We start from the raw sequence: 12,215 nt of genomic DNA on the forward strand, positions 1-12,215 counted from the left end.
GACACCTCAGTCTCATAAGCAGGCCACAAATATCTGTTTTCTTTGTACTTGTACTGTGGAAAGCAGAAATTGACCAAAATGGCAGTCATGTGATTTAAAATCTGAAAAAAAGAAGAAGTGGGAGATATTGACCAATACTGGGCATGTGTTGATCAGTGGGAGGACAAGCATCCTTCATGGGATAACAGTAAGTCTGTACAGGATGACATCAGAAGCCAGTGAATAATATGCCTCTTCTCAAGACGTCTCTGCCTTCATATGACCTGTTATGAGCAGTTTTGTATAAGTGATTTTACACCTTTCTAAGCTTGATGAAGTTAACAAACTGAAAATCATCTTCGTAAATAATATTTGATTGGTTAATCATCATCATCAACAAAAAACAACAACTACAGAGAAAACAAAAACAGTGACCCCCCCCCCCCCCCCACTGACCCTTTCAGAATTATACTGTTCCTCTAAATGTAAATTATTCTAAAAAGTATTCTGCAAAATTAAATTATTTTGATAAAGAAGGTAGGACTAGGTATCTATGCATTTTTAATGGAGCTACTACTATAGGATATTTGAGTGACGGGATGGAGGTTATCAAATTAACTTCACGCCTCAGCACTCTAATCTTCCTTTCTGTCCTATTGTTATTCTAGCAAGGGGTGAGTGGAGGAGGGAACATAAAGTAATGTAATAGCCTCCAGGCGGTAGCGACATTCTTATGGTCAAACTGAGGATTCCAGGCTGAAAGAATTTCCCGCTATCGCAATATGACCAAAATATTTAACATGTAGCCCAGTTTAGCTATAGACGTCTTACAGACCAAATGCATTGTGGAAAAAGTGGTTCCTGTTTAAACTTTTTCATAATAGCACTTCGTCATCGCTTGAAGACAGCGGGTTCTGATATGTATATTGACAGAACTTGAGAAGACTGGGGAGTGTGCGGACGATGTCGGCCGTCAGGTGGAATGTTGTACTTTGGTTATGTATATACGGTGGCTGCACCTTTGCGCAAACAACCTCGCAAGAAGGTAAGTAATTCATACAGGTGTTCAAGATGACGTCCGAATAATATACATTGTTATGTATACGTTGACGAGCACGCAATAGCCTGTACTGTATATTTGATCATATTTTCAGATTAACAATAGTTTTCTTTTCAATTCTCCTGGTAGTAATATGCCTCTGTATTGTACATTACACTGCTAAAATGAATCAAATTATACTTGTATTTATATATATATTTTTAAATAGAATAGAACGTTTTGTATAATGTAATTAGTGCCACTGTCTGTGCACTTTACAGTATTTACATTTCATGCCAGAACACCATGTTATTTGAGAGCTGCAAAAGGCTTACATTATGGGTCAAATAAACCACTTTTACTTCCAATCCTCTCCCTTCGTTCCCCGTCTCTGTCCCCTCTCTCCTCTTCCTTTCAGTGGAGCTCTTCAACTCAGTCAAACAGGCCAGTCTGAAATGGACATCTTATCCAGACCCCAAAGCAGTACGTAGGATGGCTACCCATTCTGCTCTCTATGTCTAGCAGAAACATTAGACCAGTTACTTTATAGATCATTCATGAAATACATTTTTGGCCGGTTTCCCTGACACAGTTTAAGCACGAGAATCTCTGTTGAAGAGGCTTTTTAGTCCATTACTTGGTTAAATCTGTATGAGGGAAACTGCCCCCTGGTGTTTTTGGCCCTGTCCTACAGTAGGCCGATGGCTGTATGCCGAATAACATGTTGTATCATCCTCTCCTGTCACTACAGTGGAGTGAGAAATTACTGAAGATGGGTTCAGAGACCCAAGTCCCAGTCTATCAAGCCTGCGCTGTCAACAACAAACCCAGTTCAAGATCACTACTGACTAATTGGATTGCACGGAAGGATGCCTTGCGCCTGCTATTGGACCTACAATTCGCCCAGGAAGAGGAGTCATCATCTAATCAGCTGAGTCCACTCCAGGTCCACCTTCTGGAATCAGACTCTCCACTCACCAAATTTAGTGAATCTCAGAATCCCCTCAATCTAAAAACCTCTCAGACTTTCAGCACCACAACAGAAGTGCATCGGATCAAGGAGTACCTTCAAAACAGCCTGGAATTAGTGTTAAACACTGAGCCTCTCTCACACGACGGCTTCCATCTTGGATTCACCTACTCAGGGCCCTGCATCTTCCTATCCTCTGTCAGGCTGTACTACAGGAGATGTCCTTGTTTGGTCAGCCACCTTGTTGGGTTTGAGGGAGCGTCTGCAGGAGCGGGGCCATTGACAGGGTCCTGTGTTGAAGGCGCCGTGGGGGTAGAGGGACAAGTGGAGCCCCCTCAGAGGGAGTGCCAGGTGAATGGGACGTGGGGTCCACTGCAAGGGGGGTGCACCTGCGCCCCGGGTCACCAAGAAAAGGTGGACTCTTGTGAAGGTATGTGACGACCAACCCGAAAAACACCACTATGATGAGTTTGACTCTAGTAGATACACAGTATATTTTTTGGGACAGGAGTTTTTCCAGGTCAGGTCGCATAGTTGGGAAAAGCTCCTGGCCCCATATAAGGGCTAGCCGTCTATTTGAGGTAGTAGCCTTGACAGATTTATTTGGGTTTCTTCCAACAGCCTGTGGAGTTGGATACTACAAGGCAGCCAATGAGAGTGGGGGTTGTCGCTCGTGTCCACCCAACAGGAAGACGGACAGGGAGGGTGCAGAATGGTGTGACTGTCGTCAGGGGTACTTCAGCCTCCCAGGTGACCCGTATGTCATGGGGTGCACACGTAAGACACTCCGACGAGTTCCTCAAACCACATTATTTTTGTCATTTCGCAGAAGTATCAAACAAGATTAATGGACGAGTTGTGTAGAATGTAGTAAATAGTTCAACAACTTGCTTCAACTGAATAGGGATGTGTCATATTAGAGGAGTCAGAGAGGGTCATTCATGAATCTTAATAACAATGGGAAACAGGTTTGTAGATGACAACCATGTTTCTTTCATTTCCTAATTTTCTTATGTTGCAATATTTCGAGCTGTTTGGAACTTAGTATTTCTCTTCCACAGGGCCACCCTCTGCTCCTGTAAATGTAACAGTCCAGCGCCTCAATGACTCAATACTGACTCTGCTTTGGGACCCTCCCATTGACCTGGGGGGGAGGCAGGAAGTGATGTATGACGTGGAATGCTCAGAGAGAGAGGGAGGGACTGATGGTCAGTGGGCAGTGTGTGGCGAGGCGGTCATCTTTCTCCCTGCCTCAGCGGGACTGACCGTCACTGCAGTCAACCTCACATGGGTCAGCCCATGGTCGGACTACCGGCTGTCGGTCCAGGCAAGAAATGATGTGCCATTCCACCAGGGGGAAGCAGCGTCATCAACAGCATCCATAATCATTCATAGATGTGAGTGTCTGGATGATGTCATTACTACTACCTCATTCTAACACAGCTGTAACTGCTGCTGCTGATACAACGGGTGGGTCTAATCCTGAATGCTGATTGGTTAAAACTAAGGAAGAACATGTGAGTCATGATCAAGATAAGAATTGTACCATACTACTGTGATCATACCCTTATCACATCATAACATGTCATAGTGAGTTTGGATGATGTCATCACATTTGACATCGCTGTTACGGTATAGTAACAAAACCAAAACGGCTGATGCGAACAACGCTGCCTAAAGATAATCATGACTCAGAGCACTAACCTTGGCTGTTAAAAGCCTCACTGTGCCGATGCACACATGTGCAAGGTTATGGGTAACACATACAGCTCATTTCCTTTTGATGTAGAAGGACATGGAATGTCAGGACAGATATGAATCCAACCCACTTCAAATGATGTGAAGATACCCGTCTGTCTACAGGGAAATCTCTAGTGATAAACACCCCTGGTTCCATCCCCCTGGATCCTCACCACTCCCATGTGGAGGGTCCCTCTCCCTGGGTGATCATAGGAGCTCTACTGGGAGTCCTACTGCTGTTGATTCTGGTCCCTGCTGCTTTTTATTCTCTGCTACGCAAATACACCAAGCTCAGGTAAATACGCAAAGCTCAGGTAATTACACCAAGCTCAGGTAATTACACCAAGCTCAGGTAATTACACCAAGCTCAGGTAATTACACCAAGCTCAGGTAAATACGCAAAGCTCAGGTAAATACGCAAAGCTCAGATAATTACACCAAGCTCAGGTAATTACACCAAGCTCAGGTAATTACACCAAGCTCAGGTAATTACACCAAGCTCAGGTAAATACACCAAGCTCAGGTAATTACACCAAGCTCAGGTAATTACACCAAGCTCAGGTAATTACACCAAGCTCAGGTAATTACACCAAGCTCAGGTAAATACACCAAGCTCAGTTAAATACACCAAGCTCAGTTAAATACACCAAGCTCAGTTAAATACACCAAGCTCAGGTAAATACACATAGCTCAGGCAAACCAGAATACCCACCTGGGGACCAGAGGAGGCTGGTGGGAGGCGCTATAGGAGGAGGGGCTCATTGTCATGTCTGAAATGGAATTACTGGAACCGTATCAAACACATCAAACATATGGTATTCACGTTTGACTCTGTTCCAAAAATTACATTCCAGCCATTACAATGAGCCCGTCCTCCTATAGCTCCTCCCACCAGCCTCCTCTGCTGGGGACAGAGCCTTTGTGATCTAGCTTGGATGTAGAGGTTCATATATATATATATATTTATTTTCCAGTCAAGACCAGGAGGTGGAGCTGCTGCCTTCTCACTCAGGTGTGAGCTATGGTCGTAATGAGGGCCCACACACTGCCCCTCAGGAAGTCAACAGTGAGTCTGACACGGCCAGGAATTCACTATAAACAGTAGACACAGCATTTGACTAAGATAGACAGGAATGTCAGATGAACTATGTAGATAACAGTGTTGTGTCCCCATTTGATTCCCCCTCCGTTCTCTTTTCCCCCCCTCTCCTTTCTCTCGTCTCCTATAGTGGTGGTGGTACCTGGTGTGGTTCAGTTGCTGGAGAGTGTTGGTGACAGACTACTTACCAGTCTGAGGGATGTCCTGGTGGACAGGAACCAGCTGACCCTGGGAAAGGAGCTGGGAGCTGGTCAGTCAAGGAGACGTATCATATAACATTCTATTCTAGTCTGCGGCCTGCTTTTCTATTCTATCCTGATAATGAAGCATGTTCCAGTGAATTATAATGGGTTTTGACTCTACCTCCAGGAGAGTTTGGCTCTGTCTACGAGGGGATCTTTACTCCAGAGGAAGGGATAGACATCAAAGTAGCTGTCAAGACTATGAGAGGTACGCATCATTCAGGGAATTATCCCCATGTGAAACGAATGGATATCTTGAAATATCCCCATGTAAAACGAATGGATATCTTGAAATATCCCCATGTAACATGAATGGATATCTTGAAATATCCCCATGTGAAACGAATGGATATCTTGAAATATCCCCATGTGAAACGAATGGATATCTTGAAATATCCCCATGTAAAACGAATGGATATCTTGAAATATCCCCATGTGAAACGAATGGATATCTTGAAATATCCCCATGTAACATGAATGCAGTCTATTCCTTAGTACTGTATGTCTGTAGCACAGGATGCTGTTGAGGGGAGGACAGCCCATAATAATGGCTGAATGGAATGTTATCAAACACATGGGAACCGATGTTTGATACCATTCTATTTATTCCATTCCAGCCATTAATGAGCCCGCCCCCCCTGTGGTTTATATCGCTTATACCGTATGTTTTCTCCCTATGTGGCTTCAGTTGGACTCGACAGGCAGGAGGACTTAGAGTCGTTTCTGAAGGAAGCAGAGATCATGCAGCACTTTGACCATAACAACGTTGTCAAACTTCTTGGTAATTCTGTCCTACTAGCTCACCTTACTCTGTAATGTATTTTAATGCCGACTTTAATGCTATCACTCAACATTCCATTCATCCTTCAAATTCTTGTTGCAGTATTGGCATCCTCTGAAAGTATCTGTGTTTGTCCTGCAGGGGTCACCTTGGAGCAGGATTCTCCTTTGCCAGTCCCTCTGGTGATACTACCCTTCATGAAGCATGGAGACCTGCGCCGGTTCCTCATCGCTACCCGCTATGGGGATATTCCCATGGTGAGACACACACAACCACACACAAAGAGGCATGGACACAAGGACGCACATCACACGTGCACAGTCTCTGACTAATATGTATAATCTAAATGAATACCTCTTCCCTCCTCACAGTTTGTGCCTCACCAGAGTCTTCTGCGCTTCATGGTTGACATTGCAGCAGGGATGGAGTATCTGAGTTCGCATGGCTTTTTGCACAGGGACCTGGCTGCACGCAACTGCATGTAAGTCCACCAGGGGGTGCCAGTCAGTCAGAGTGTACTTACACGAAAGCCTCAGATAAGGAAGACCGCATCTATGTCACAGGAGGTCGGTGGCACCTTAATTGGGGAGGACGGGCTGGTGGTAAATGGATGGAGTGGAATTGTATCAAATACATCCAACGCATGTGTTTGATGCCATTCCATTTGCGTCATTCTAGACATTATTACGAGCCGTCCTCCCCTCAGCAGCCTCCACTGATCTATGTCCACACCATTGGTATTCAGCTAAGGGAATACTATACGATGAAACCTACCAACGTGTTCAATGAGGATGGGTAAGGTTCTTCCAGGCCTTGGAGGACATGGTACCAAGAAACACAGACTGATTTCAGGATAGTGGGATGGATGGATACACCAGTTGGTAAATCAATTGAAACAAAGCCTTGTCACATTGAATAGGTCAACAGATCACCATGCAATAGTACACATGTTTTATTTGTAGCTGTAAGTACATATTATTAAATAGTGTACAACGTAGTTGACTACCGGTCAGACTTGTTGTGTTTGTATCTGTGTGTGTCTTTCCCAAGTTGGGGATGATGTGTGTGTGTGTGTGTGTGTGTGTGTGTCTTTCCCAGGTTGGGGGATGATGTGTGTGTGTGTGTGTGTGTGTGTGTGTGTGTGTGTGTGTGTGTCTTTCCCAGGTTGGGGGATGATGTGTGTGTGTGTGTGTGTGTGTGTGTGTGTGTGTGTGTCTTTCCCAGGTTGGGGATGATGTGTGTGTGTGTGTGTGTGTGTGTGTGTGTGTGTGTGTGTGTGTGTGTGTGTGTGTGTGTGTGTGTGTGTGTGTGTGTGTGTGTGTGTCTTTCCCAGGTTGGGGGATGATGTGTGTGTGTGTGTGTGTGTGTGTGTGTGTGTGTGTGTGTGTGTGTGTGTGTGTCTTTCCCAGGTTGGGGGATGATGTGTGTGTGTGTGTGTGTCTTTCCCAGGTTGGGGGATGATGTGTGTGTGTGTGTGTGTCTTTCCCAGGTTGCGGGATGATGTGTGTGTGTGTGTGTCTTTCCCAGGTTGCAGATGATGTGTGTGTGTGTGTGTGTGTGTGTGTGTGTCTGTCTGTCTTTCCCAGGTTGGGGATGATGTGTGTGTGTGTGTGTGTGTCTTTCCCAGGTTGGGGGGATGATGTGTGTGTGTCTTTCCCAGGTTGGGGGATGATGTGTGTGTGTGTCTTTCCCAGGTTGGGGATGATGTGTGTGTGTGTGTGTGTGTCTTTCCCAGGTTGGGGGATGATGTGTGTGTGTGTGTGTGTGTGTGTGTGTGTGTGTGTGTGTGTGTGTGTGTGTGTGTGTGTGTGTGTGTGTGTGTGTGTGTGTGTGTGTGTGTGTGTGTGTCTTTTCCAGGTTGGAGGATGATGCGTGTGTGTGTGTGTGTGTGTGTGTGTCTTTTCCAGGTTGGAGGATGATGTGTGTGTGTGTGTGTGTCTTTTCCAGTTTGGAGGATGATGTGTGTGTGTGTGTGTGTGTCTTTTCCAGGTTGGAAGATGATGTGTGTGTGTGTGTGTCTTTTCCAGGTTGGAGGATGATGTGTGTGTGTGTGTGTGTGTGTGTGTCTTTTCCAGGTTGGAGGATGATGTGTGTGTGTGTGTGTGTCTTTTCCAGGTTGGAGGATGATGTGTGTGTGTGTGTCTTTTCCAGGTTGGAGGATGATGTGTGTGTGTGTGTGTGTGTGTGTGTGTGTGTGTGTGTGTGTGTGTGTGTGTGTCTTTTCCAGGTTGGAGGATGATGTGTGTGTGTGTGTGTGTGTGTGTGTGTGTGTGTGTGTGTGTGTGTGTGTGTCTTTTCCAGGTTGGAGGATGATGTGTGTGTGTGTGTGTGTGTCTTTTCCAGGTTGGAAGATGATGTGTGTGTGTGTGTGTCTTTTCCAGGTTGGAGGATGATGTGTGTGTGTGTGTGTGTGTGTCTTTTCCAGGTTGGAGGATGATGTGTGTGTGTGTGTCTTTTCCAGGTTGGAGGATGATGTGTGTGTGTGTGTCTTTTCCAGGTTGGAGGATGATGTGTGTGTGTGTGTCTTTTCCAGGTTGGAGGATGATGTGTGTGTGTGTGTCTTTTCCAGGTTGGAGGATGATGTGTGTGTGTGTGTGTGTGTGTGTGTGTGTGTGTGTGTGTGTGTGTGTGTATGTGTCTTTCCCAGGTTGGGGGATGACACGTGTGTGTGTGTCTTTTCCAGGTTGGGGGATGATATGTGTATGTGTCTTTCCCAGGTTGGGGGATGACGCGTGTGTGTGTGTGTGTGTGTGTGTGTGTGTGTGTGTGTGTGTGTGTGTGTGTGTGTGTGTGTGTGTGTGTGTGTGTGTGTGTGTGTCTTTTCTAGGTTGGGGGATGACGTGTGTGTGTGTGTGTTTGTGTGTGTCTTTTCCAGGTTGGGGGATGATATGTGTGTGTGTCTTTCCCAGGTTGGGGGATGACTTGCGCGTGTGTGTGGCTGACTTTGGCCTCTCCAAGAAGACATACAGCAACAACTACTACAGACAGACAGTGACTATCCGAATGCCGGTCAAGTGGATGGCCATAGAGAGCCTTTCAGAGTCCATCTTTACTAGCAAGAGTGACGTGGTAAGTCACACATGACAAAGAGATGACTGACTTGCATGACATCTGACTGACCCATCACTTGGACCAGCAGTGTGAGCTGACCCTGTGACCTGACCAGGGCAAACTCTGTATGCTACTCATTACTGAAGCTAGCAGAGGGTGATCATAAAGATAGCTGTAAATAACTGGCTGTTATGCCAATGCATGTTTAAATTGAAGAAAGTGTGTGTGTGTGTGTGTGTGTGTGTGTGTGTGTGTGTGTGTGTGTGTGTGTGTGTGTGTGTGTGTGTGTGTGTGTGTGTGTGTGTGTGTGTGTGTCCCTTTACTACAGTGGTCATTTGCGGTCACCATGTGGGAGATAGTGTCCAGGGGAAGGACACCGTATCCTGGGGTCCACAACCATGAGCTCCTGGAGCTGCTGAACGCTGGACACAGACTCAAGCTTACTGATTGTGATGACAAACTGTGAGTCCTCACTTTATTCTTGTCTAGTTTAGTAGTATGACCTCACTTGTTATGGAGTCAATGGGGGAATGTAGCTCAATGCATGTTCACAAGAACTGATGCTAGTTTTGTGAACGTAGATATGGTTACCAGTAGCCTGTGTTTACAATGTAATGTGTGAGTGCAATAATTAATTGAATTTGAAGCTGTATTTAGTGAAAACTTCAGTTTACAGATTCACACAGAGTTGCTGACAACTTGGGCCATGTTTGAATCCCACTGGGCAAAAACTGGTTGAATCAATGTTGTTTCCACGTCATTTCAGCCCAAATCTGTAATGTGATGACGTTGAATCAACATGGAAAACAGATTGCATTTCCAAAAAGTCATCAATGTCAGGGAATTTTGTATTTTTTCACCCAACTTTTAACCTACATCCAATGACAGGATGACGTTTTTGGTCGATTTGACGTTGAATTCACATTATTTGACAACTCAACCAAATGTAAATTAAAGCCAGTGGTGAAAAAAAGTACTCAATTGTCATACTTGAGTAAAGATACCTTAATAGAAAATGCCTCAAGTAAAAATGGAAGTCACTCAGTAAAATACTACTTGAGTAAAAGTCTAAAAGTATCTGGTTTTATATGTACTTAAGTACAGATATGGAAGAAATACTAAATTGTCATACTTCAGTAAAAGTATGAAGTAAAAGTAAATGCTATACATCAAATTCCTTTTATTAAGCAAACCAGATGGCATGATGTTCTTGTTTTTTAAATTTACGGACGGCCAGGGACACACTCCAACACTCAGACATTATTTACAAATGCAGTATTTGTGTTTAGTGAGTTCTCCAGATCAGAGGCAGTAGGGTTGACAACACGTTATATTAATAGGTATGTGAATTGGACCATATTGCTGTCCTGCTGAGCATTCAAAATGTGACGAGTACTTTTGGGTATCAGGGAAAATGTATGAAGTAAAAAGGACGTATTTTCTTCAGGAATGTAGTGGAGTAAAAGCAAAGTAATGTCCAGATACCCCCCAAAACGACTTTAGTAGTACTTTAAAGTATTTTTACTTAAGTACTTTACACCACTGATCAAAGCTAGATGTTGAACTGACGTCTGTGCCCAGTAGGACATAAATTGCGCCTGGTTTCTCCCCAAATATTTATTGGCTAGCTTCTGGACCTCCCCTGTAGTTCTAACTAATTGAATCAACGTGAGCCTTATTGGCACGACAGGCTGTAACTGAGAGTTGGGTAACATGGAGCATGTCCACAGAGGTGATATTGTCTGTGTAATTAATTATATGTTCACCCTGCCTCTCCCTCCCTCTCAATCTATCTTCCTTCCTCTCTCTGATACGGTGTCTCTTTCCTTTGTTCTCTCTCAATCCATCTTCTTCTCCCCTTCTCTCTTCCTTTCTGCACTGTCTGACTTATTCCTCTCTCTCTCCCTCCCTCTCTACCTCCCTCCCTCCCTCCCTCTCCCACTCGCTCTCTACCTCCCTCTCTCTCTCTCTCTCCCTCCCTCCCTCCCTCTCATCTCGTGAGATGAGGGAGAAAATATATACTGTATATATGCACTGTATATCTACTCATCTCATCCCTGCACCTCTCATCTCCCCCCTAGTTATGAGGTGATGCTGAGTTGTTGGCACAGGGAGCCAGGACACAGGCCTGATTTCAGGGAGCTGGGGGAGACGCTCAAAGCCCTTCTGTTTGAGCTTCCCCGCTGGAGGCCAGCCAGGAGGCCCACTACATCAACCAGGGCCTGGAGGCTGCCACTTACAGTCCGTGGGTTGCCTATGGATATGACAACCCCAGTTTCGAGGAGGGCGCAGTGGGGAACGTGTACCTGCCCACCCCTGTGGGGGCTGGGGCTTATGCTAAACCTCCACCCAAGAAAGATGAGGAAGGATATCTGTTATGTACGAAAACTGAGTCTGCTGTGTCGACAGTGGATTAGGAAGGCATTGTGGGTGTTTTATAGATGATATTTGTGAAAGAGTCTCTGCTTTTGTTTTGTGTTTCAGTCAGTTTGGTGTTTTATGTTCTGTCAGCTACGGTTATAGCCTACAACAATCCAAGCGTGTTTGAATGTGTTTATTCCATGCGTCATCTCTGTGGTTAGATACCTCGGCACAAATCAACATATCAAATTTTGATAAATTCAAATCACCTTGACACTTTTACATGTACAGTATCTCGCTCTCCCTATGTGTGTGTGTGTGTGTGGCAGACAGATTGCTGGGCATTACCTTCTCTACTGATGATTGTTGTGCCACAATGTTTCTCCAACTTCTGTAAATAATGTTTGATAATCAAATATGTTGTTTTTTTTTATAATGAACATTGTTTTAGGGATGATCTTTGAAACCCATAACTACATAAAAGCATTACATTTTTCCAGAGTTCAAATTTGCATGAAGAAAGAGTGATATTGTGCAAGAATAGAGTGTGATGTGTCACCAAAGATAGTACAGTATGAAGATAAGCTAAAACTGCTTCTCCAAAAGAAATCCCCGATCACACTTGTTTGCGAGCTCATGGCGACGTTAGCTTGCAATGCGCATGCGTAGATACACGTCACCGGGCGGAACTGCGCGTATGCAGGCCGTCAAATCAAAGGCACTCCGTTCTAAAGTTGTTTTTCACGAAAATGTAAACGTGTCAGTTTGTCACTTTCGCTAGTTTGGAGTAATAACATGTTCAACTATTTAAGACATTGGCTCTGATCTAGGTTGTGCCTTTAGATTTCGAAAAAGTAACAAAGGAATAATTTTTCCATTTTCTCATTGTCTTCTCAAACCCCGGCGGGTCTGTTTCACTAGCGTTCGCAGCAGTCTCGCGATGTTGCGCCTTT

The 12,215-nt window shown here is 44.7% G+C and overlaps 1 protein-coding gene across 1 annotated transcript; it reads left to right on the top strand.

The window, feature by feature from the left end:
* Positions 1-680: 680 nt before the first annotated feature.
* On the top strand, positions 681-11,770 carry si:ch73-40a2.1 (tyrosine-protein kinase receptor TYRO3). Its single transcript, XM_064940720.1, has 15 exons — positions 681-1,024; positions 1,437-1,501; positions 1,770-2,418; positions 2,610-2,765; positions 3,050-3,385; positions 3,852-4,023; positions 4,703-4,794; positions 4,958-5,077; positions 5,197-5,277; positions 5,758-5,850; positions 5,992-6,107; positions 6,222-6,331; positions 8,760-8,919; positions 9,230-9,363; positions 10,983-11,770. The coding sequence occupies exons 1-15, from the start codon at positions 943-945 to the stop codon at positions 11,344-11,346; spliced, it is 2,730 nt and encodes a 909-aa protein (XP_064796792.1). The 5' UTR covers positions 681-942; the 3' UTR covers positions 11,347-11,770.
* Positions 11,771-12,215: the final 445 nt, after the last annotated feature.

Source organism: Oncorhynchus masou, chromosome 27, assembly GCF_036934945.1.
Source record: "Oncorhynchus masou masou isolate Uvic2021 chromosome 27, UVic_Omas_1.1, whole genome shotgun sequence".
NCBI classification, from domain to species: Eukaryota; Metazoa; Chordata; class Actinopteri; order Salmoniformes; family Salmonidae; genus Oncorhynchus; species Oncorhynchus masou.

Coding starts and splice junctions, on each gene's coding strand:
- si:ch73-40a2.1 (XM_064940720.1), top strand. CDS start 943: ATGTCGGCCGTCAGGTGGAATGTTGTACTTTGGTTATGTATATACGGT. Junction 5,278..5,757: donor AGCTGTCAAGACTATGAGAG/GTACGCATCATT, acceptor ATGTGGCTTCAG/TTGGACTCGACAGGCAGGAG. Junction 6,332..8,759: donor CTGGCTGCACGCAACTGCAT/GTAAGTCCACCA, acceptor TGTCTTTCCCAG/GTTGGGGGATGACTTGCGCG.